Genomic DNA, 24,750 nt, shown 5'->3' on the forward strand with positions numbered 1-24,750 from the left:
CATATTTTACACTTGGAGGTCCAGCTCCAAGGTGGTTTAGCAGAACCATCTCAAATTTCACCTGGAAAGCCTTAAGAAGTTGGACTTACTGTGTTTTCAAAACTGTGAGTTTTTGACAAAAGGGCGTGACCCTTATGGGACGGCAAAGTTCGATGATTCGCCATGAACACAAAAATGGCTGTAACTCAAAGCCAACTTGCCCAATCTGGCTCAAACTTCAGTGGTGTGATAAGCACCCTGTCCTGAACACACTCATATGCAAAAAGTCCATAAACGGTAGAGCGCCGCCTAGTGGCAGCTCGGAATATCTTAAAATAGCAAGTTTTTTGAGTAGCCCCGGAGCTACGTTTTATCTACATGTATGAAAATGTACAGGCTCATGTAACATCCTAAGACGTACAAAAAAGTCTCTTGGACCCATACCCCAAACCCTACAGGAAGTCGGCCATCTTCAATTGAAGGTGTCAATTTTTGCCATTTCCACGCCTGCTATTTGAACGAACTTGTCCTAGGGCATTTGACCCAGTGAGACCAAATTTGCTCCACATCATCTACACAAGTAGCCCATCAAATATTGTGGAAATCTTTACAAAATATTAAATGGCCTTATCACACCAGGCCATTGAAGTTGGCCTTCGTTTTTCTCCCTCACCACCAAAATTGTTTGTGCACTTGTTCGCACATGCTTTGTCTGATCAGGCTGAAAATTTAATCACTCATGTACACACCCAGGCTGAATCCATAACTACAGATTCAAGACTGTAGGCGCAATAGCGCCCCCTACAGAAGCAAATGAAAATTTGTATGACGTCCACATAATTAGTTTTGCTCTGAAATGCATGAAACTATCTTTCACCATTCCTTACAAAATCCTCATCAATTTGATAAGCCTCCTGCCCTGAACACATTGATATGCATAAAGTCCATAAATGTTACAGCGCCACCTACTGGCAGCTTGAAATATCATAAAATAGCATGTTTTTTAGCTAGCCCCAGAGCTACATTATATCTACAGCTCTGAAATTCTGCACACTCATGTAACATCCTAAGACGTACAAAAAAGTCTCTTGGAGCCATACTGGAAACCCTACAGGAAGTCCAGTATCTTCAATTGAAAGTGTCAATTTTTGTCAATTTTTGCCATTTTCAGGCCTGCTATTTGAATGAACTCCTCCTAGGGCATTTCAGCCAGTGAGACCAAATTGGCTCCAGATCATCTAGACAAACAGCCCATCAAATATTGTGGAAATCTTGACAAAATATTAAATGGTGTTGTCACACCAGGCCATTGAAGTTGGCTTTCATTTTTCTCAATGGCGACCAAAATTGTTTGGCCACGTGTTCGTACATGCTTTGCCCGATCTGCCTGAAAATGTAATCACTCATGTACACAGCCACTCTGAACCCATAACTATGGATTCAAGGCTATACGTAGCTGCAAGAGCGCCCCCTACAGAAGCAAATGAAATTTTGTATAGCATCCACAAACTTAGTTTCTCGGAAATGTATGAAAATGTGTTTCAACATTCTTGACATCATCCTGATCAAAACAGTCTATCAGACCCATGCCCTATTTTGCATGCTGGAGCCGTGACCCCACCCCCAAATATTCCATTGCGTCTATGCCGAGAGCAAAAGATATCTTTTCCTATAAAAGAATTCAACTTTCTACAGACCTTCTGTACACCATCACGATCACAAGACCTCCGAGTGCGGCACGGGTCGACGAGCGCCACGGGTCGACGCGCCGGGTGCGAGGGCCCGCTCATCGCCGCTTGCGGCTTTAATTCTTTTTTTTTTGCTCTTCCCCAATAGCAAAATGTCCTTCCTACTCCAGGCGGGAAAGCAGAATTTCTCCCTATCCTGTGTTGTAAAATATTCTGTTGAATATCTCATTTCCTAGCTCACTTTAAAAACATCTCTCGTACCTGTTTGCTAACTTTTTTTCCTTATTATTATTTATAGCAAGTCTTTATCTGAAATCTATCTTGGATCCCAGGAGCATTTTGTTATCTGTTACCAGCAGTCTTGACAACAGTATCACAAATTCACACCACTGACTATGCCATGATAGATAGATAGATAGATAGATAGATAGATAGATAGATAGATAGATAGATAGATAGATAGATAGATAGATAGATAGATAGATAGATAGATAGATAGATAGATAGATAGATAGATAGATAGATAGATAGATAGATAGATAGATAGATAGATAGATAGATAGATAGATTTTTTTGATAACATCAAATATACATTTTTCAAATTTGTTTTAACCTACATGGCATTTGTTTTTAAGTCAGCCCAGCAGCGAGCTTTGGAGCCTTTTTTCAACAACGGCACGTCAAACAATACAGAGGACTCTTCTCTTTGAAAGAACTTAAAAGGCATTATTGCAGGGGCTGAAATATGTTGCACGCCTTCTTGAATGTATAAACAAAAGGGAGCTATTTCTCAAAATATTCAGTGAAAATAAAACTCTTCTTGGATTTTTTTTTTTTGACACTTTGAGATTTGCTCCAATTATCTGCTTTACAAATGGACACCTCAACAAGAGGCTCTCCATGAGAAGATAAGGCAGCTTTTCTTTTTTACTAATTTCTACACTTTAGATCACATCTATGTCCAGTTTCCCTAAATATTCATCATAATTGGCTGAGGTTTATTTGTCACTGCTTGAGTACATTCTGGTATGTCATTTACCACAACACAGTCGTAATGCTCAACTAATATCTGAAGTACTCTATGTTATGAATGCGTCGGTTCATCCAGACAGGAGAACATAGTTAAAATTGTTGAGGATAGTCATTAGCGTGGGTTAGCATGGATGGGATAGGATAGGACTGTCACCGCTAACCACAGGGGAAGTGCAAAAACTCACCAGTAATTACTTTCTTTGAAGATTTCTTTAACAGCCGGAAGCCACCATATTAAAGGTTTTGTATCTGAAGAACATAAAAAAGACAGACAGGAGATGCCTTAGAGAAATGGATGCATCATAACAACCTCTGAGATTATCAGCACTGTAGGCAAGGACTATTAGATGTCTGAATCACCTCTCCCAGAAAGCTTAACTTGTGACCTTAACCAGCCATCTTCTTGCGGGGATTGCTGTGAAAGTCTGAGTAGGCCAAAAAAAGAGACTAGTTTCTTCTACATTTGTTATTTGTGTGTGTATGTGTGTGTTCAGAGAGGGCCCAGCTGGGAAGAATTAATGTATACAGTATGTGTGCATTAGAGCACCTGAGGCATGGGCTTTACATGCTCAGACTTGCTCACACATATGTATACGATGCTCGCTCTCGCTCTTTCTGTCTCTCTCATACACACATAATGATGCGGCGCAGATGCAGTTGACTGCAGTTAAAGGATCTGTTAATGCTTTGATGTAGCGCGTCTCTGACAGTCGTTCTCGGTGTTCTGCGTGCGTGAATCCCTCAGTTCTTCGTGAACTTTCTCTTGAATTGGAGTCAGCCAAAATGGCAAGTGAAAAGGTCACAGAGCTGCTGTTCCGATCCATATAGAGTACGCTACATCAAAGATTGCTGACATGGGAACGGAATTAAGTTTTCATGGAAATGCTTTTGAAAATGCTGGTAGGGTTTAATAGATTATGAGAATCATTTGATCCAACAATGCAGTTTAGTTCACTGCTCTGAGGTCCTCGGGGACGGCTGTCAGAAAAGTTTACTTAAACATCGCCTCGAATTCTGTGCATCCTTTGTGTGTGGCTGTGGAGCGTGCTTGTATACTGTGAGTTTTTGGGGGATGCATCTTCCTACAGACTGAAGCTGAGAAACACCGAGGAGGCAGAGCGAAAAGGACACAGAAGACAGACGAGGAAAGGACAGCTGATATTTTAATTATGTGGGCTGGTTGTTCTGTAGAGCCTGGCTCTATTTAAAGCCCAGCAGCTTCTGTTCACTACCCCTGTGTTTTCATCTGGTTTGGTTAGCTAGCACTAAGGGAAACACACAGTCACTCACACAGACAGTGCAAGCTCTCTCTGCCCTTTAGCAGTGTTTATGGTTACTCTGCGCTGTCATAATTCTAGTTTTACAGTTTGATGGAACCACCAGATGTGGAGTGAACAGGCAGCTTGTACAGTTACACAAATAACACTGGAATGTCCGCTGATATAAAAAATGACCTAATTTTGTTTGTGCATATGTTTGTTGCAGTAACAGCACATTGGGAGGCGCTTATATTAAGCAGTGCTGCAAAGGTTTCTGCATTGACATTCTCAAGAAGATAGCCAGGAATGTGAAGTTTACTTATGACCTCTACCTGGTCACCAACGGAAAACACGGAAAGAAGATCAACAACGTCTGGAATGGCATGGTTGGAGAGGTACTGCCTGTCCCTCTGTTAATAAATGACTATATTACTCTGTGTGTCTGACTTTCTGTGCAATCATTTAAATATACAGTGATTTGAAATAGAACTTTAAGTATATCAGTTACATAATGCTACCTACTGAGATTTTTGATATTTATTCTGCACGGCTACTTTTGCAAAATGACAGGAGCTACAGCATGTTCTCATCTCAGGGCATAATATAATGGCATTCTGTGAGATGCCGCCTGCATTTCCCACTTACACACAAGGTGTCCTTTGGCGCTGGTCCCTTTGCACACTGGCCACAGATATATTGGCTGCTTTTAGAGATCAGCAATAAAGTATCCCAAAAAAATATTCCCCACACCATTAGATCACCATCAGTGGCAGCCTGGACCACTGATGGATCCACACTTTCAAGGCAGGGTGGATCTATGCTTTTATGCTGTTTATGCCAAATTCTGATCCTAAGTTGAAATCCAGACTCATCAGACCAGGCAGCCATATTTATAGACAACTGAATATTTCCAATATTCTATCGTCCAATTTTGGTGAACCTGTGCAAATTGTAGCCTCAGTTCCCTGTTCTTAGCTGGGGTGTGGTCTTCTGTTGCTGTAGCCCATCTGCTTCTAGGTTGGATGGTTGATTGTCGTCAGAGATGTTCTTCTGCATACCTAAGTTGCTGTTGCCTTCCTGTCATTTAACTCAACTTTCTTCCCCACTCCCCATATTCAGTTTGAACTTAAGCAGGTTGTCTTCACCATAGCTACATGCTTAAATGCATTGAGTTGATGCTATGTGATTGGTTGATTAGATATTTGCATGAATGAGCAGTTAAACAGGTGTGACTAATGAAGTGGCTCTCATTAGGAAACTAAGGTTCATGTCCTGTTGGGACCTTTGTGTTTTGTATTGTATTTTGCTTATTTTCACTTTCTGGTTTGGTTCAGGCACTAAACCAAACTATAAAACACCCAGACTTGGTTAAGTTTATTAAAAGATTGTGATTTAGATGAAAATAAGCTTCACATCAGTAACCCCACAAATGAGCTTGGCTAATTCAACATTAATTGATGGACCTGGAAATGAGAACGGGGCTGGGAGACAAGGGCCCAGCTAAACAATAATATTTATCAGGTAAATTGAATAAGCAGTAAGAGCCCCATAATATTTATTTTCAAATTAACTCATTTATTAACTACACCGACGTGGTCTAGACACTCAGAGTACGACGGGTGTATATTGTAGGGCAAATGCTTTGATTACGTTTCCATCATTTTTTTTTAATGAATTAGAAATCAGACGGCGGGCCAGCCGGCACTTTGTGGTGGGCCTGTTTTTACCACTTTCATTTCCTTTCATACTGATAAAAGTGATTCCTAAAAAAAAAAAAAAAAATGGGTCACTAGTGTTTTGTTTTTAAAGAGGCTCAGTAATTTCAATTGTTTTTTTTAATTAAATTAATTAATTCTCCATACAAGAGGAATACTGTTTAAGTGGGATGAACTTGAAATAAACCACAGTGCCTGTGTTAATTCTAATGAGAGAACTTGTAATTATAATGACTTCTTTTTATTACTTTAAGTACAACGATGAAGCCCCGGGGTACAGAGGCACATATTAGGCTTTGGTTCCAAAAACAGTGCAATTAGTTGGATCAATTCAGTGTTTTTGGTCATTTCACAGGGTTTATTTTCAACGTGAAACTATCTCACCAAATTTCAAAACGTGGGCACTGAGACGGACTGTGTCTTTTGACCTTATTTCAAACAGTTTCAGTTCGATTATGATTAGTTTCAAAGCATCACAGAAATGCAAAAATTGGTCATCTGCTCGTTTCTGTTCGCTGATCAGTCGTGTAAGTGGGTCCAGGTTTAACGAGGGGCAGGACACCTTGAGCCTTACTCAGTTCCTATCACTTATCTTGTCTGGAAATGATTTATTCAGCCACAGATTATATTAAAGCTAAATGCTGCCACCGGGAAATCTTTTAACCAAAACATAACACATGCGATAATGAAACCTGACATTACGATTCACAGATTGTTCACAGGAGCAGACCGCTAGAAGCCTTTCAACAATTACATTTACGAAAAACATAACACTTTATTAAGTCCTAAAAGAGACATCTTTATGAGCTGAATGTCCTTCTGTCACAATACATTGAGACATTTACAAATGGTGGCTCTATGAAAAAGACAGCTGTACTTTCACTTTTCATCTGATATGGCTGGAACTGCCCTCCAACTATGGCTGACATTCGGAGTTATACCCTTAACACAATGTGATATTTCACATCCAAAATAAAAAGCAGGAACAAGTCAGAGTGAAACAGTGTGATGTTGTCCAAATATTTACAGAGCTCACTGTATTTATTTCTGACAGTGTAGGCAGTAAGTCATGCTCTCAGTATAGCAATGCTTCTCTCTGCTTGCCAGGTGGTGTATAAAAAGGCGGAGATGGCCGTTGGCTCATTGACCATCAACGAAGAGAGGTCGGAGGTCATTGACTTCTCTGTGCCCTTTGTGGAGACTGGCATCAGCGTCATGGTGTCACGCAGCAATGGGACGGTCTCACCTTCTGCCTTCCTCGGTAAATCCATCACATATCACCCCACACAGACACACACACACACACACACACACACACACACACACACACACACACACACACACACACACACACACACATTCTCTGGCTGTTCCCCAGCTGAGTTGACAACTCGGGGCAGATAAAAGGGGAGGTGCTTTGCATGTTGGTGAAATCTTCCACATAAAATGGAATATTTTATTCAGACAGTATATGCTGGCCAAATTCCACTTGTACTCTTGACTTTATCTGGGCCTCAACACCCTAAGCACATTAATATTTCTACCAGAGCAGAGGAAGTGGAGCGTGCCAGCTGTTTTTTGAAAAGTCAGCTCAAACAAAGCACTCTTGATACTCGCCTACCCCACCCCCCACCCCACCCCCGCCTCCTTTCTTCTCCCCTGCCTTCTCCTACTCTCCTCCAGTTGTTCAGATGACTAGGAATTGAAGCGCTCCTCTGTGGTTGCCTAATGTCTTGTATTGTCATTGGAGCGAGGCGGGGAGCGAGGGGGATGTATTGGACCATGCATGTGTTGGTCCCTGTGTATCAAGCCATGTGTCAGTATGTACGTGTGTGTTAGGGGGAAAAAAACAAGAGACGTTTGTGTGATATTGCACTAATATATCAGGATGTTTGTGTATTGAGTCAAGAAGTGTGGAGAGTGAATGTGCTGTGGCCGTATGTATGTTGAGGAGTGAATGCTTTGTGTGTGTATTTATATGAAAGCTTATTGTATGATTGTGTCTGTGCGTGTGTGTGTGTGTGTGTGTGTGTGTGTGTGTGTGTGTTGAGCCTGTGCCAGGGTATCAGTGACGGTTCAGTATCTCTCGCACTCATATTAGAGGCACCTCAGCGCACAATCTCTCAGGGTTGGCTAACCCTGGCAGTCACATACTTACACATGCAGTGACACACGCGCGCATACACACACATATACAATTTGTCTGGGTTCAACGTCTCTGGCACTCATCCTGCTCTCTGAACTCCTGCCCTGCTACACACCAAACAGACAAATAGATCACATACACATGCCCACAGCAGGGCACATCAGATCACTGTGGGTTTGGTTCCCCTCGCTCGCTCTCTCTCTCTCTCTCTCTCTCTCTCTCTCTCTCTCTCTCTCTCTCTCTCTCTCTCTCTCTCGCTTCCTCTCGCCCCTTTCCACTACCATCCCCCCTGCCCCAGGCCTCTCCCTCTCTCTCAGCTCTCATCCAAGGGAATAATGAGAAATATGGAAATGTGCTCCGTCAAACTCTCTGTGACTAACTCTCCCTCCCCTTCCCTCCTCTCTCACTCCATCTGTATCCCTTTCTCCCTTCTCTGTTTCTTCTCTATCATCACTTCCTCACTTTATCTCCCCCTCATCCATGTTTTTTTTTGCACGTCTTCCTTTATTTCTGTGAGTCTGTCTCCCCTTTCCCTCTACGTCCCTCACTTTTTCTGCATCTCCCGCTCCTCCATGGTATCTCGCTGTCTTGTGTACTCGATTTCCCTTTAACTCTCTCTGCTTCCTCTCGTTCTCCTTCCTCCCAGAGCCCTTCAGTGCATCAGTTTGGGTGATGATGTTTGTGATGCTGCTCATTGTCACAGCCATCGCCGTCTTCCTCTTTGAGTTTGTCAGTCCGCTGGGCTTCAACCGCAACTTGGCCCAAGGCAAAGGTAGACACACACATGCACACATGCATGCACACACACACACACACACACACAAGGAATATCACACCAATCGTTTCTCCCAGGAGCAAGAAGCCCCGAAGCAAACGAAGTGACCTATTATCACTCTGACTTCAGACAGTTCAGGTAATGCTTGAGAGCATTAGCGTTTCTTTCCCAGAGCTACCAAAACTGTAATCTGAGGTGTCATCAACAACCAAAACCTGGAGCTGCCCTGCCAGCTCTGAATTGGAGATTAATGTTGTGTTCAATGTTGTGGCTTAATTTAACATTCAAATCACCTAAAGGCCAATCCACAAGTAGAAAGTGAATGTTTTTCTTTTCTTCCACTCAGCTCTTCTGAATTAAATAAATCTATAGGTTGTGTTTAGCTTGCTGTTTTTTTGTTTGTTTGTTTTTTAATCATACACATTGATTGAACAACAAATGCCAAGTTTCAGGAGTTTGAAACTTGGCTTTCTTTTCTCTTTTTCTGCAAGAGGTTAAGCTGACCATCCATTTGGATTTGATCGGATCCACAATTTGGAAATCTGATTACTGCTTTTGCTTTTCTTTTTTTTTTTTTTTTTTTCTTTTTTGGTCTGCAACATATTCTTCTGAAAAACATCCATTTAGGTTTGGCTCGACCCACAAATTGAAAATTAGATCAAGACAGCGGTTTACTTACATTTGTTTGTGACTTAGATTTAATTTGGCAAAAACTTTGGTTTTCCCCTATTTGTTATTCTTCAAACCCAAGCAAATGCGCAGACTGCATGCATATACAGTAAATTAAAATCAGTAATGCTGTCCCTTTTTTACAAAATCACCCCTCCAATTCTATTAAATTAGAAAGAATTCCTTTCCTCCATCTCCACATTATGCCTCGATTATACAGCACAATACAAACGTAATAAATGATTTTAAGCATCAGTTGATAGTGAAGACAATGAGGTGGGAATTTCATGGAAAGAGCCTGTAGCCTGTTTCCAAAAACAGTTGGGATGTTGTGTAAACTATAAGTAAAGAGAACACAATGGTATGCAGATTTTCATTTATTTATTTTTTGTCACCTCCACTCTGCCAGGGAGGTTATGTTTTTGGTAGCGTTTGCATGCGTGCAGTCTGTAAACACAGTAGCTCGAAAAGTTTTGAATGAATTCTGATAAAACTGTGTAGGTGTGCAGAGTGGGGTCAGGTTAACAATCCTTTAAAATTTGGCTTAAATCCACCAAGGTCTTCAAGGTCAACTTAATGATTTATTGGTCAAAAAATAGACAAAAAGCCTTGTAACTATGATTCTTACAAGTGCAGTGTGTATTGTCAATAAAAAGTACCATACACAAATTTAAAATATCACGTCACATTTGGCGGTGGTGGTTAGCACTGTTGGAAGGTCCTGGGTTCAAATCCACCATCTGGTCGAGGCCATGCTGTGCGGAGTTTGCATATTCTCCCTGTGTCTGCATGGGTTCTCTTTGGGTACTCCGACAGTCCAAAGACATGCAGTTAGTGGGGTTAGATCCTGAAGTACTGCAGCCACAACGTATGGACATCCGCACAACAAACGCCATTCTGGATCATTCCAGCCCACTTGAACTCCTGAGTATAGTGCCATATTGATGCATGAATTATATGGTTTTGGCTCTTTCACCTCTTTGTATGCAATAAGCCCCGGTGATGGATACACCAATGGGATTGCCTTTTATGTGTTATTGTTCCCTCCATTTAGGTTCAAATCAGTTCTGATGTTTGAAGGTGCAGTGATGAAAAATTAAAACTTTCAAGTAATGAGTCTGTTTTGAAAATGTAAGGAGTAGAAAGTGCAGATATTTGTGTAAAAATGTAGGGAATAAAAGTAAAAAGACCAGTTGCAGTTGTTTTGAAATCAAAACGTTTCCCCTGCTCAACCGGACCTCTTTTGTCATATTTTCATGTCATATTGTATCATATGGTTACAGTTTGTTGCACGCAGGTCTGGACTGCAGACCTGGCCAGGCTTTGCACCTGGGCTCTTTTAGTACTGAGCCATGCGGTAGTCGAATGTGCGGAAGGTCTTTTGGCTTTGTCTTGCTGAAATAAGCAAGGCCTTTAGCTATTCATCATCATTCATTGTTAATAGTGTCTTCACATTTGCATTAAAGCACCCCTGTACAATCACAGATGAGGGCTTTTGAACTATAAGTAAATAACAACCTGGATGGCTCCTCTCCTCTTTAGCCCAGAGGTTCTGTAGCATCTATAAATTTTCCATGAAGAATTTAAAAATTTGATTCCCAGATTTTCCCTTAACCCAAGTCTTTTTTTTTTTTTTTGCAGTTTGAACTGTATTCACTAAGATTTTGGTTTTCTATAGTGTTTCTGAGCCCATGCATAGGGATTGCCACAAATTATTTTAATCTTTTAATAATATTGCATACATAGATATTAAAATCTCCAAATTCTTTGTAGTTTGATGTTAAGAAAACAGCCAGTCACATTAATTGGTAGTCTGATGTTCTACGAAGTGTTAATTTTTTTGGTATTATACAACTTTTCCGGTCTATTGTTGCCACTGTCCTAACTTTTTTTGACACATGCACTATCTTCAATTAAATATAGTTCAAATGATTGGTAAATCATTGCATCATTTTTTTAACATTTACATTTCACCCTTTTTGAAATTCACGTTGTGAATTTAAGACTGTACACTGGTGCTTGCCCCCCTTTTTTTCATTTTTTCTTTCTCTCTGTCTCTCTCACAGACCCACACGGCCCCTCGTTCACCATTGGTAAGGCCATATGGCTGCTGTGGGGTCTGGTGTTCAACAACTCTGTGCCTGTGCAGAACCCGAGGGGCACCACCAGTAAGTTCATTGTCTCAGTGTGGGCCTTCTTTGCCGTCATCTTCCTGGCCTCCTATACTGCCAACCTGGCTGCTTTCATGATCCAAGAAGAGTTTGTGGACCAAGTTACTGGACTGTCTGACAAGAAGGTGGGGTTACACACAAATGGACATGTAAACACACACACATTCACAGACAGAGTTGCTCTTGTAATGGATGCCAGCCCTGCAGCCAGACAGGACTCTCTAGGGAGCGCCCTTGGGCTTCAACAGCCCAAACCCTCTGGCCGTAGCTGTCACCACACTAACACTGCCAGCACAGCAGACCTATGGGCGCACACACAAACACACACGCAAGCTGCATAGATCAAAGCCGTGTGTGTTTGTGTTTGGGTGTGTGTGTGTGTGTGTGTGTGTGTGGTTTCCAGGGGCTGGCAGTGTCAGCAGAACCCCAGCCAGTCTTACGCTAGACTGGACACACAATGATGATGACTGATGAGTCCACTCCACTGTCTCTCCCACCTCCTTTCTCCTCTGTCTCTTCTTGTCACTTTCCACTCATCCTCCTCTCTCCTCACCCTGAGTGTGCCTCTCCTTCATTTTCACACTTTAGCTCCCACTCCTACTTGAAAACCCCCCCCCCCACACACACACACACATACTTTGTCTCTTCCTGCTGTCTCTCACCGTCATCTTTGAGCCTTTTTGTTTTTATTTTTGTCTTTTCCTCTTTGTGCTCCTGTCTCACATTGTCGTTACCCTCTTTGAACACTATGTCACTCTTTTGCCTCTCCTTATTTTTCTCCTTGCAGTTCCAGAGCCCATACTCCTATTCCCCTCCATTTCGCTTCGGGACGGTTCCAAACGGCAGCACCGAGCGCAACATCAGGAAGAACTATCCGGACATGCATCAGTACATGACCAAATACCATCAGAACGGGGTCACGGATGCACTGATCAGCCTCAAGACCGGGTACTGTTAACTTGTCAGGCCAACTCACATCAAGTAAAGATTCTTCATACCTGAGGCGGTGATTCTGTTGGCAAACACCACATATGCTTAAGAACATGTAAAAACAAACAAACAAACAAACAAACAAACAAAAAAAGACATTGCATCACGCAAGAAACCCAACCCCGTGGGGCTAAACAGTGGCTTATGCTAAAAAGCTGCAGTAACTGTGCTGAGTGTTTCTGTCACTGACAGTAAAATGCAGACACTGTCTGCAAGTGCTCATTATAGAGTCTTGTTGCTGCTGGAAAGTGTGAGCTGCCAAAACAGGGAGAGTGTAATTTGTTCTGGAGTTTGCTACCTTTATTCTTCCTTCTAAACACACACTAATAGAAGGATGGCTGCAGTGCTTTTATTTGTTCATTAGTTTTGTGCGCTTTGATCTTTTGGGTATTTTCTCCAAACATAATTTCACTTTTTTGCTTTTCTCTTTCTGCAATAATTACTTTATTGATACTGCATATGAAAGAAATAAGGTTTGTTTCTCACATTAATACACTAGGCTTTGTTTATGCAACATCAAAACTGTATAATGAAGAAGTTCAGCAGAATCATCAGTATTTAACCGACTTATTAGGCAAAAGAAAAAGGTTGCTTTGACAGAGAAAGATATAAACACTTGGGAGTTTGAGTAAAATTTCAGTCCAGTCATGAAATCGTCTGTGGCCCAAGATGCACATTCAGGATGCTCCGCTTCCTTTAATTAATTTATGTTGTTTTCCAGTGCTGTGCACAGTTAAGACAAGTGAATATTAGTTTAATATTCTCTGTGCAGCAGCAAAACTCAGCAACAACAGTTAGTCCAATGTATTGATTTCATACAGTATATGCCCTTTGGTGAACATTTTCACTGAAAGTATAAAGTGTCTAATGTAGGGAGCCCCAAGGTATATTCATTCTATTATATGAAACCATAATCAAGTTAAATGCAGGCTTCTTCTGTTATATGGGATGGTCATAGAGGCTTTTTTTTTCTTTGCTGAGCTCAGATGTATCAGGTCCACCAACCCGCTGGGGTTAGTGTCAGATACAAATTGCGGCCTCTTCGTTTGCAGCCTATAATATCAGAACAACAACAAAAACAAAACCCTAAAAAGAGCAGCTCTGCATGAAAAAGCCTTCTTGTGTCTAAATATTTACTGGAATACCCAACAGAGTACAGAGTACAGGCCTGGTTTGTGTGAGAAATGTAACTTACAGGAAACAATTTTTCCTTCTCAGATTTTTTTTTTATTTTTAAAGGCCTGCAGAGGTAGGTTTTTCTTAGTTTTACAAGTGGAAAAGCTAAAGTTCATACAAAAACTACAAATATAGTTATTTCAGTAATTAATAAATAATTCATGGATAACAAAAGCTGATTAATTTCTGCAATATTAGTTTAAATTAGTTGTATTTAGTTTAAATACTGAAACACAATAACTCTTTATAGGGAGACCTAACTGTCTTCTGGCCCTAGCTTTGTATTAGACCAGTGGGTCGCACACTTTTTCCAGCATGTCTCACTTGAGAAGGTGAAAAACAATAAAAATTGAACCTGAATATTTAAAATGTTCCCAAAGTCTCAGCCTTTTCTTTCAAATTCTAGAAATGTCACGGCTCAGGTTTGGTTGTTTTACTCTTTCCTAATGAAGCCTCAGATTTACAGTAAAGGATTTCTGGCTTTAATGCACTGGTGCTTGATGAGTAAATCCACACCCTTACTACCTACAGGAAGCTGGATGCTTTCATCTATGACGCCGCGGTGTTGAACTACATGGCGGGTAGAGATGATGGCTGTAAGCTGGTGACCATTGGCAGCGGTTACATCTTTGCCACTACAGGTTATGGCATTGCCCTGCAGAAAGGATCCTACTGGAAACGCCTGGTTGATCTGGCCATACTGAGCATCATAGGAGATGGTAAGCCATGGAGTTCAACCATCTCAGTGGCACACCGTGCTGAAATTGAAAGTCTCTAAGCTGTTGGAGGACTTTGCTCAGCTTTCCCCTCCTTCGCCCCTCAGCCTCCCTCCTCCCTCTCTCTGTCAGAAAGCTATCAAGGGCTAGTCTTAACACAGCATTTCATCATCATTACTCTCTGGGTTTGTGTGTGTGTGTGTGTGTGTGTGTGTGTGTGTGTGTGTGTGTGTGTGTGTGTGTGTGTGTGTGTGTGTGTGTGTGTGTGTGTGTGTGCCCACCGTGTCCTGTTATGTTTACTCCTCCAGATTGTTCTGTATAATAAGCTGTGAGATGGTGCGAATGGAAGAAAGAGAACGAGCCAGACAGAAATCAAACTGCTGAAACCACTAAAGCGCTTCGCTTCACACCCGGCCGTTTTATTCAGGGCAAACACCCTCATGCGCAAGCACACACGTGCTCAGACACACTCAGTCTGATAATAATTCCTCCCATCTTTCCTTATCACTCCATCACTATCAATTCTTCGCCCTCCTCCTACAACCTCTTTTTTTCACTCTGCCTCCTGTCTCCTTTCCATTACGATCTATTTACCACTTCACCTCTCGCCCTCCCTCCCTTCTCCACATCTCCCCTCGTAATAATATGCCTCTTTTCCCACCACACTGCTCTCTTGCCCTCTGCCACCCATCACCTCATTCGTTTTTTTCTCCTTGCGTCTCGACTTCCTTTTCCTTCATTCCTCACACTGTCATGTTAACCCTTCACATTCCTCTTTGTCTATCTTTGCAACAGGTGAGATGGAGGAACTGGAAGCTCAGTGGCTGACTGGGATCTGCCACAATGAGAAGAACGAGGTGATGTCGAGTCAGCTGGATGTGGACAACATGGCAGGGGTCTTCTACATGCTGGCCACGGCCATGGGCCTCTCCATCCTCACCTTCATCTCAGAGCACCTTTTTTACTGGAGGCTGAGATACTGCTTTACTGGTGTCTGCTCTGGAAGGCCGGGCATTCTCTTCACTATCAGTAGGGTAAGAAGGAGGAAAACACCCCCCACCAGGAACTTTGCTCAAGAACCTGCATTTGCATGGTTCCTGGGTTGCAGTTTTAGACAGCTCGTGTACTTTAATGCTACAGTCACACTGGTGAAAACAGTGATTGGAGACCGCAGCATGACCAAATTTATTGCATCCCTGTGCAATAGACTTGCAGTCTCACTGCCTCTGAAATGGTTGCTTCACAGACAGGGATGGAGTCTGTGACCTCCAGCAGTCAGTTACCATCTTCAGAGGAACATTGGTTGTTCCATATTTTTCTGCTTATCCGGTTTAGGGTTTGCAGGAGGATCCTATTCCAGCTGTCATAGCACAAGAGACAGGATGCACCCTGGACAGGTCGCAGAAATTTCCATTAAACAGACTGACTCAGATTGATTGCAATGCACTGGCAATCTGTCTGCATTTAGAAATGAGACAGTAGTTATTTGCAAGCTTTCACCAGTCTGTCTGAGACTAATTGCAACCAGTCTAAGTCAGACCACGACTGTTTAGAGACAGGTTGCCTTCCACTTTGTGATCTGTGCATTTGCCTTGCAATCGAAAATGGTTGCCCAGAGGTTGAGAGTGTTGTGTGCTCAATCTCTGGGTGAGCAGTTGGCCACTGCAACTATTTACACTTGGTTACCAAATGTGAAAAAAAAAATTCAATGTAATCACAGGCAACCACCAATTTTTCTAAGTCACAAGGAGGTTGCTGTCCTATTTTTACGGAGCCAAAAGATGCTGCTGTTAGAATTTATTGCAGTGAATGCCACAGTGATCAAACTGGATCCTATAGAATACAACAACTGATGTGCAGCGTTGATTCAGACTGCAAGAAAGCACTGGATTTTGCTATATCAATAATGGGATGAGGGCTGTGAATATCTCATAATGTTACCGATGTTTAACAGTACAGCTGACTAACAGACTCAAAGAAAATCTCATAAAGAGAAGGAGTGGGCTAAACATACAGCGAATCAGCAAGAGAAACAAACATAACTATATTTGTAGATTGTTTCAGGCTGAAGCAGAAACATAACAGAGAAAAACAACTCGGCACATAATTGTGGGTATGAGGGCAGGTGGAAAGCCTTTGTGGTGTCGAACAGCGCTAATTCAAACATCACAGTAAATTTTAAAAAATTATTAGTTTGCTGCTGTCTTGTTATGAAAAATTTCCTCTCAAACAAAGCAGCCAAATTTTAATCTTTTCTGTAATTTGCCTAATCTTTATGCTTGTTCAGAGGCAGTGAAAATACTCAGGAATTTGCAGAAAGGAATTTTCTAACACATGAAATGTATCTGAAACTCATGTAATTGTTACTGAAAAGCTACAGGCCCTGGTGTGTGTGTGTGTGTGTGTGTGTGTGTGTGTGTGTGTGTGTGTGTGTGTGTGTGTGTGTGTGTGTGTGTGTGTGTGTGTGTGTGTGTGTCCCTGTGATTCAGCTATCTGAAACACACACCCAGTTGTTACCGTTAGGATACAGAAGGAATTTGTGCACATACAGTATGTGAGTGTGTGATTAAAAAGGAAGGAGGGGCAGTGTGATAATGGAGCCCAGCTGAGGCAGAGATGAATTTACTGCTGCGCGCATGGGGGGCAGGATAGAGGAATCAGGAAACTAAGAGGATGAGAACGTGGACACAACCTCATTTACATACACACAAGGCGCTCTCTCTCACAAGAGAAAGTTAAAAAATATAGTGAAAGAGCAAAGAAATTCTCCCAGTTTTACAACTGGTAAATGTCACCCTGTTTGCCGATGGCTGATGGGACTCAGATATCGAGTATTCTGGCGTTCAGTGCGTCAGTGCATCTCTTCTAAAAATGGCAACACATCTCCAGGTGGAGTGAGATGAGGGACAGGCCTGACCAAACAGGGGCACACGTAGACAGATATACACACACACACTCACACACACAAAAATTCAAATATACACACCCAAAAAAACAAAATGGGCACACACAGACAGACCACTATTTCATTATTCATATGTCATGTCTCTGTGTTAGGCAGGGCTTTTATTCCAGACGAGCAGCATTTCACACATTAAGTGTTTTACAAAAAGAGTCCAGTGTGTGTGTGTGTGTGTGTGTGTGTGTGTGTGTGTGTGTGTGTGTGTGTGTCTGCACTTGCGCGACTGTGTGCGTTTCTTGGTGTGCACATGCTGTTAGAGCAGCGATGCTGGAGGTTAAGTGGCTCTAGGAAGAACATCTCCTTGCACTCAAAGGCCCCCTCCAGTGACATCATCACCTAAATTTAATTTTCTAGGCGCCTCAGACAGCAGTTCATCTAAAAAAGCGGCGATTATCTCTTCTAGCCACATTACAAAAACAAAATGAGGTTAAAGTTTGCAGTAAATGCGCTAGAGAGAGGATGCCGAGGTCTCTGCTAATTTACCTCACAAGGAAATTAGTCTCGGGGATGTCTGAACTTTTTTTTGTTAAGTCACTGAGTTGTGAATTACACTAAGTCTCTATTATCTCTCCTATCTCTCTCCTCCCCAGCTCTCATTTCCTTTCCTTTTCTTCCATTAATATCCTCTCCTCTTCTCTTCTCAGGGTATATGGAGCTGTATCCACGGCGTTCATATAGATATGAAGAAAAAGGCACCAGAGCTGGACTTCAGTCCTCAGGCCAACATGCTGCACCTGCTCAAGTCTGCCAAGTCCATTGCTTTGCCTTCTCCCAAACGCAACACAGTCCTCGTGCAGCCTAGCATCCTAGACATGATGTCAGGGAAAGGTACTGCAATATGCTCATACACTCATACTCAAAGGTTCACTTGGAATTGTCCTTGTTTTTTTAAAAGAAAAGTGCATTTGTTTTTATTTTATATGGAACTGATCAAATCTTGTTAGCAATTTATGAATATTAGAATCATTTCTTAGCAGTGAATGGTTCAGATGCCTCAAAGGTCCTCAACTGGAAGACTCATTAAATCCACTTTGTGTTGGTTTGTGAAGAGTGTAACACACCATTGTATGGCATAGGGTAGACAAGTTTCAGAAGAAAGTGTTCCTGTTTGGGGGGCATTTTGAAAGCAACTGACGACTAATCTAATTTATTGCTCCTTAAATCAGCAAAACAGTTTTCAGCCAGGCTAACATGATCAGTTTGCTGTCTAAGTTAATAAACTCTCACTAGGCAATGCAACGAGCAATTCAAACACTGTTGCCGGCCTCTGTACACCATAATTTATGATGATGTCATTAATCATCATTTACAGCTCTCCTGATCAAGTTCAGATTATATTTAATAAAAGCTTTAATTGGAAAACCAAGGGCATTTCTAAACTTTAGAGAGGTACTCTGCACTCTGTATTTTGATGGACTAATAAATTATGGCAGCACAAATCAGGAAAACATGACACCACACAGAAGCTGCCTTTTCTTTACACTGTGCGTATGCATAAGTAAAGGTGACTCCTTTCACCTTATTGACTGACACGTCCAAGCCTTCCTCGTGATTAGAAACGCATTAGATGGTACACATTTCCTGCCAAGGCAGTAGATAATGTATCAGCTGACCTGGCTGAGCATCCATCCAATCGCCCGTCTTTGTATCTTCTGTCTGAGGTGCATCTCTCCTTGTCTCCTAGGTAACTCCCTCCATAGTCTGCCTCAGAAGGGTCCTGGTCTCTATAGCAACGCTGCGGGTCCACAGGGCTTCATGTCATTGTCCGGGAGGCACAAAAACCTCCTCAATAATGCTGCGCCATTTCCTGGGCAACAGAAAGGCCCTCCGCACCAGACCAGCCCCAACAAGCCCCAGCTTTCAGTCACCAATGACAACGGCAAGACCCGCCTGACTGGGGCAGGCCTCACTGGGGCAGGCCTCACTGGTGCAGGCCTCACTGGTGCAGGCCTCACTGGGGCAGGCCTCACTGCATCGAAGCCCCGAGCCCTGTGGAAGAAAAGTGTTGAGACCCTGAAGACTCAGCCCAGTGTCGTATCTCCTGGCCCAAGCCCCGCTCCAGGATCAGGGCCCGGACCTCCACAAATGAAGAGCCAGCGCTACCTGCCGGAAGACCCGCAGCACTCGGACCTCTCAGAGTGCTCCAGTCGGCCACCATCACACAAAGATTCTGACTCCATGGCAGCAAGGGGTGGATTTAAGCCAATCAATCAACTGAGGAAGAGGGGTGGGGGTGGCGGAGGAGCAGGCAGTGGAGGCGGAGCATCCAAGATTTACTCCATTGATTCAGACCAGGCCAGTCTCCAGTCCGCTCCCCCGTACCATCGAGACAGCCAGGGGGGTAGTGATGAGCACCCTTACCCCCCTGACCTGTTTCCTCCTGACAGCACATACCCGCACACACACTCCCACCAGGCAGACGCACCCATTTTGCAGCTGAGCGCCAGCCTTCTGCACCACAGTCACAGCGCTGAGGCTGACCTGCACTCTCTGAAGGATAAGAAATACAGCACCTACACCCACAGCAGGTATTTTATTTGGCATTAAATGTGCATAAAACCATGATTCAGGTGTTTGTTTTGTCTCTCTGTGTATAATCAGCGATGTTCTCTTTCCCTCTAGTGTGAAAGAGAAGCCTGGAGGTTCATTTGAAGCTCCAAGCACAGGTCCAGGGACACAAAGTGTCAGGCCCGGCCACTGTCGCTCCTGCCTTACCAAGCTGAGTGGTTACTCCGGCCTCTACACTGTTCGCTCGCCGCAAGCTCGCTGCGATGCCTGCGCCCACCTGGGAAACTTATATGACATCAGTGAAGACCACCTGCACTCGCACTACTCCCACACACATACTCACCCACACAGCGGGGACATGTTCACGCACTACCTTCCCCAGAGCGAGCTGGGCCTGGTGGGTGAGGGGGACGGGCTTGTCAGCCACTTTGAGCCCACCCCTTCCTCCCCATCGCCTCTCCCCACCTCCTCGTCGACCCAGCACCTCCAGCTGAGTCGCCAGCACTCTTACGAGAATGTGCTTCCGGATGGGATTCCCGAGCGGCAGTCGCAGGTCCACCCCCACATGCGGGGGCTGAGTCTGCCTGACAGAGATAGGGAGAGGGAGCTGACCCTGGATGAGGGGGCCTATGCTAATGTTCTCACAATGCGCTCTGATCGTCCATTGAGCAGCCGCAGCCCTCCCTCTCCCTCACCCTCCCACCACCACAGTTTGGACACCCCGATGCCTCTGCCGCGGCGCTCAAAGAGTCTGTTTCCTGATCGCCCATCTCACAACCCTTTCCTCCAGTCGGCGCCCGGCACGGCACAACGAGATCCCGCCTCCCAGGCTGCCACACGCATGCCACAGAGAAATTCTGCCCATGAGCTCTATAAGCAGCGAATGCCTGTGTCGCTTACCCTCGGTAACCATGGCAACCACCACTTCAACCAGCACGGCGGGCAGGTCGACCAACAGGCGTTCTACCCTCCGCAGGAGCCTCCTGTTGTGGCCTACATGGTCCCACCTGCTGCCTCGCAGCCAATGAGCTATGTGACAGCGCCGCGAGCCTCGAGCGCAGGTGGCAACCGACCCCGGCTCTACCGCCGCATGCCCAGCATCGAGTCTGATGTCTGAGAGTCGCACACAGCACACTATATCTCACTGAAACACACTAACACACACGCATGCAAGAAAGAGGTGTGTGTGACCGGACTAGGCAGCTCTGATTCTAAGCACATACACAAAAAACACACACAGACACGCACACGGGTGAAAGATGGGAAGCTCTGGACCAAAAGGTTAACAGTGAGTAAATAAATCATTGTTTTCTTTGCCACACCCCTCCATAGGTCAGAGATGGGAGGGCCACAGGGACACCTGGAGGCACAATACAAGATGAAGATAATGTGTGTGAGTGTCAGTGTGTGTACCAGCCTCAAGCTGTGGGCAACGAGGCACGAACTGACAATATGTCTGACAAGACAAATCGACATCCTGTGGAATACGAGGGACACTGTACACGGTGCAGCGCCAGCAGTGGGATGTCAGGGAACTTATGATGACGTGTTTGGAAGACGAGCCGACCTGTCACGCCCTCTCACCAGCCTCTTGGAGATAAAGGGGACACACAAAAGAACCTCTTTCTTTCTGAGATTACAGACACACGCGCACACATATTTAACCTAAACACACCCACCCCCTCTCTAGGACTCTCCTGTTGCACTATGATTTCTACAGTCAACCCGTATGTTGTCTGAGCCTCCAAACTGCACTGCCAGCATGGCTTAAAGAGTAGTAAAGTACACTTAGAGTAATCCTTGACTTGAATGGAAACCACTATCTATGTAACAGACCAGACTGGGCAGCGGGCAGCTGGTCAGGAAACAGGTCTGAGAAGTGCATCAGCGCCTGCCCGCGGACATGCAAACACTCGAACACACACACACGCTGTCTGTTGTTAAGGTGGACGTCAGAAAACCACAGACTGTTTGTCACTGTTGATGTCAGTTAATTGAACATTCCAAAAAGTGGTCCAAACGCGGCCACCAGTAAAAGCCTCTCAGGATGAGGGTGTGTGTTCTAGTGTTTATTGATCTAGAGACATACAGTATAGCATCCTTGCTTCCTCTCTTAGCTAGCCTTCAGGTCATACTGCATGCTTCCTACTGCCCTGTGTTACAGATAAACTCCTATACAGGGTCATATATGCACACATGCATACATGCACACACACACACATACACACTCATATGCACATACGCAGTAGTCTAGGATAGTAGTGTAGGGTTGGGGGTGTGTGTTGAAGCTATGAAATAGCTTCATTTTGTGCACTTTGTAGATTTTATACCCTGCCAACCTACACAGACGTTTGACCAAAAACACTTTTATACTGAAAAATATGAATATTCTCAGTCATTCGCTGGATAGATGTTTTTCTTTTCTCTTATTTCTCTTTGGCATTGGGGTTTAGGGCATCGTTCCATTGTGAGGTTGGAAGTTTTACAGTGTTAGATAATGGGTACAACATCATGCATACAGTATACACACAAACACAAACTTTTAATCTTTCTCTTCTTCTTTTAACTTTTACCATGCTTCATCCCTCCTCCGAGCCTTTCCTCCTCCCTTCACCAGGTTTACTCTCGATTCCTCCTTTTCGCTCTTCTCCCCGCTTCCTTCTGTAGAGTAGACTGAGTATGAGAAGATTAAAGTTCAGTCGTGGTGTTTTAAAAACTCAACATATTGCTGGAAATCACTTAACATCAGTAGTTGTGAGAACTCATTCGGCTCTCGTAGGATCCAGTGCTTTTTTCTAATAACTTTCTATGTCAAGCAGAGGAGTCCGTTTTAATGTCTCCGTAGTGAATTTTAGAGGCTGAGTGTATCACTGTTGCAGATTTTACTCATCAAATGAATACTCTTGGACGAGCGTCAGAGTAGCTGGTACTTGTGTGGCTCTCTGTGTTGGCGAGAACACGGCGCTGTGTTTCAGCACAGAGAGTCACGTGGCAACACGGAGAGTTTGCAAAGTGACTCGTTACAGAGGCAACACTCACACACTTACATACACTCTCACACACACACACACACTCACACACACACTCAACAAGCTGGCAATGTGTGTATGAGTGTTCTAGAAATCCATAATCTACTGAATAAGGGCACTGATTTTTCTGAGCACAAGGATTTTGATGGAAAAAGGACTTGATATCCCATTAGCTGAGCGTCTGTCTCTATTCTCTTTCTTTCTATGCTCGATTCTCTCTCTCTCACACACACACATACACACACACACAAACACACTCACCTATATCTAATATATATATTGGCTGCAAAGAATGCAAGACAGTTTGAAACAAAAAAATGCACCTTTGAACGGTGAACGCTGCCCATCTTTTGGTAATCTTAACAGGTTTGGTGTGTGAGTTATATGCACAATATCAGGTTGCAATATTATACTTCTGTACAGAGAAAATCTTTGTTTTAAATGTTAGAAACTGATTTCATTTGTTTGATTTGAATGGTATTAAGTGTTGAATTCATTTCAATAACAATGTGGCTTTTTAATTCTGCTTCTTTAAAAAGGACTGGCATGTTTTAGATTCTGGTGTGATTTTTTTTTTTCTTTTTTAAATTTATTTTAATTTATCTTCTTTTTTTTTTCCTCTGGTGTGTTGCTGGTTGGGACCTCACTGTACAGTCGTCACTGCTGGGTAAATGACTAGTTAACTATGCCTGTTAACTAGTTACACGTAGCTGGGTCATCTGAATCACATTCAATGAATAATGATAGTCCAGCCTGTGTGGTTAATACAAAAACCCCCTCCCACCCACATAGTTCTCTTCCACTACAAGTCTGTGCTGTTTTACCTGTGAGCGAGTGTGTGTGTGCGCGCGTACGTGTGTGCGTGTGTGTTTTACACCGTGCAGGCATTTATATAAGACAGAGGATGTGTGTATTTACAGGTTGTTTGTGGTGTGTGTGTGTGTGTGTGTGTGTGTGTGCGTGTGCACGCATGTGTGTGTGTGTGTGTGTGTGTGTGTGTGTGTATGTGTGCTTTCCTGGACTCTCTTCGCTTCGTCCCACACGTAACCCTCTGACCTGGCTCTTACTCATACAACACAAATACAGTTAAGCACACAAAAACGTGCACACACACACAAACACACACATGTTGCGTCTGTGCCATTGTGGTTAAGCGAGCATGTAGAATGCGTTTTGTATGTCCACCATCGCAGATTTTTACACCAACCTTTTGGTTTTACTTTCTGATTTTTCAAATTGCATGACGTGCTCGTGTTTCTGGTGATACCTATTTTGCTGCAACACCTAAGTTCTCCCTGAGTTAGACCTACGGGACCACACAAACCAACATGTACCCTTCCACGTCTGGTCAGAGGCCTGGATGGTTACACGTCCTGGCTCCTGGCCTGTGACGTCAGCAGTAAGGCACCCGGCTGGCTCCCACATAGCCGCTATCGAACGCACTTAGCGTTCCCAGGCTCAGCACAGATCTCAGTTTGGGCCAGGTGTTCACACACAAACACACACACAGTACTAGGTACTAGTACTAGGATGGCGTGTGTTGGTGTGTAGTCCTGTGGGTCTCCCTGCTGTGTATCTCACTTGTGTATAAGTTCAGGGGTTTCTAAGCTACTAGTTGTGTTGTAAATACTACCTTGTCACTCAGTACCTCTGTACAATCTGTAAATAAGTAAAGGTTACATTTTTCTACTTGTCTGGGTTGTGTCGGTTTTTCTGTCACTAACTAACTAATGCACTTTTAAAGTGTTAAATATGGAGTTTGAGCACAATCAGATAGAATTATTCACTAGCCACTTTTAAACCAAACAGATCTGGGGACCCACTGCCAAGGTCCCCTGGGGACCGTATACCTTTCTAGTATTTGTTCTGTTTACATTGTTTACAGTCGATAATATGAACTCTAAATTGATGTAATAGCCAACCATCAGGTGGTAA

The 24,750-nt window shown here is 43.5% G+C and overlaps 1 protein-coding gene across 1 annotated transcript in view; it reads left to right on the forward strand.

Annotated features, from left to right (window-relative positions):
* The window catches only part of grin2ab (glutamate receptor, ionotropic, N-methyl D-aspartate 2A, b), a 127,722-nt gene extending 103,218 nt beyond the window's left edge, over positions 1 to 24,504 (forward strand). The window contains exons 11-20 of the mRNA XM_030736089.1: positions 4,185 to 4,353; positions 6,781 to 6,934; positions 8,466 to 8,591; positions 11,330 to 11,559; positions 12,222 to 12,382; positions 14,132 to 14,319; positions 15,112 to 15,350; positions 17,923 to 18,106; positions 18,963 to 19,806; positions 19,901 to 24,504. Coding sequence (XP_030591949.1) covers positions 4,185 to 4,353; positions 6,781 to 6,934; positions 8,466 to 8,591; positions 11,330 to 11,559; positions 12,222 to 12,382; positions 14,132 to 14,319; positions 15,112 to 15,350; positions 17,923 to 18,106; positions 18,963 to 19,806; positions 19,901 to 20,903 — 3,298 coding nt within the window. The 3' untranslated portion in view covers positions 20,904 to 24,504. The remainder of the gene's footprint in view (positions 1 to 4,184; positions 4,354 to 6,780; positions 6,935 to 8,465; positions 8,592 to 11,329; positions 11,560 to 12,221; positions 12,383 to 14,131; positions 14,320 to 15,111; positions 15,351 to 17,922; positions 18,107 to 18,962; positions 19,807 to 19,900) is intronic.
* Positions 24,505 to 24,750: the final 246 nt, after the last annotated feature.

The sequence above is a fragment of the Archocentrus centrarchus genome, chromosome 1 (assembly GCF_007364275.1).
Source record: "Archocentrus centrarchus isolate MPI-CPG fArcCen1 chromosome 1, fArcCen1, whole genome shotgun sequence".
In the NCBI taxonomy this organism is placed as follows: Eukaryota; Metazoa; Chordata; class Actinopteri; order Cichliformes; family Cichlidae; genus Archocentrus; species Archocentrus centrarchus.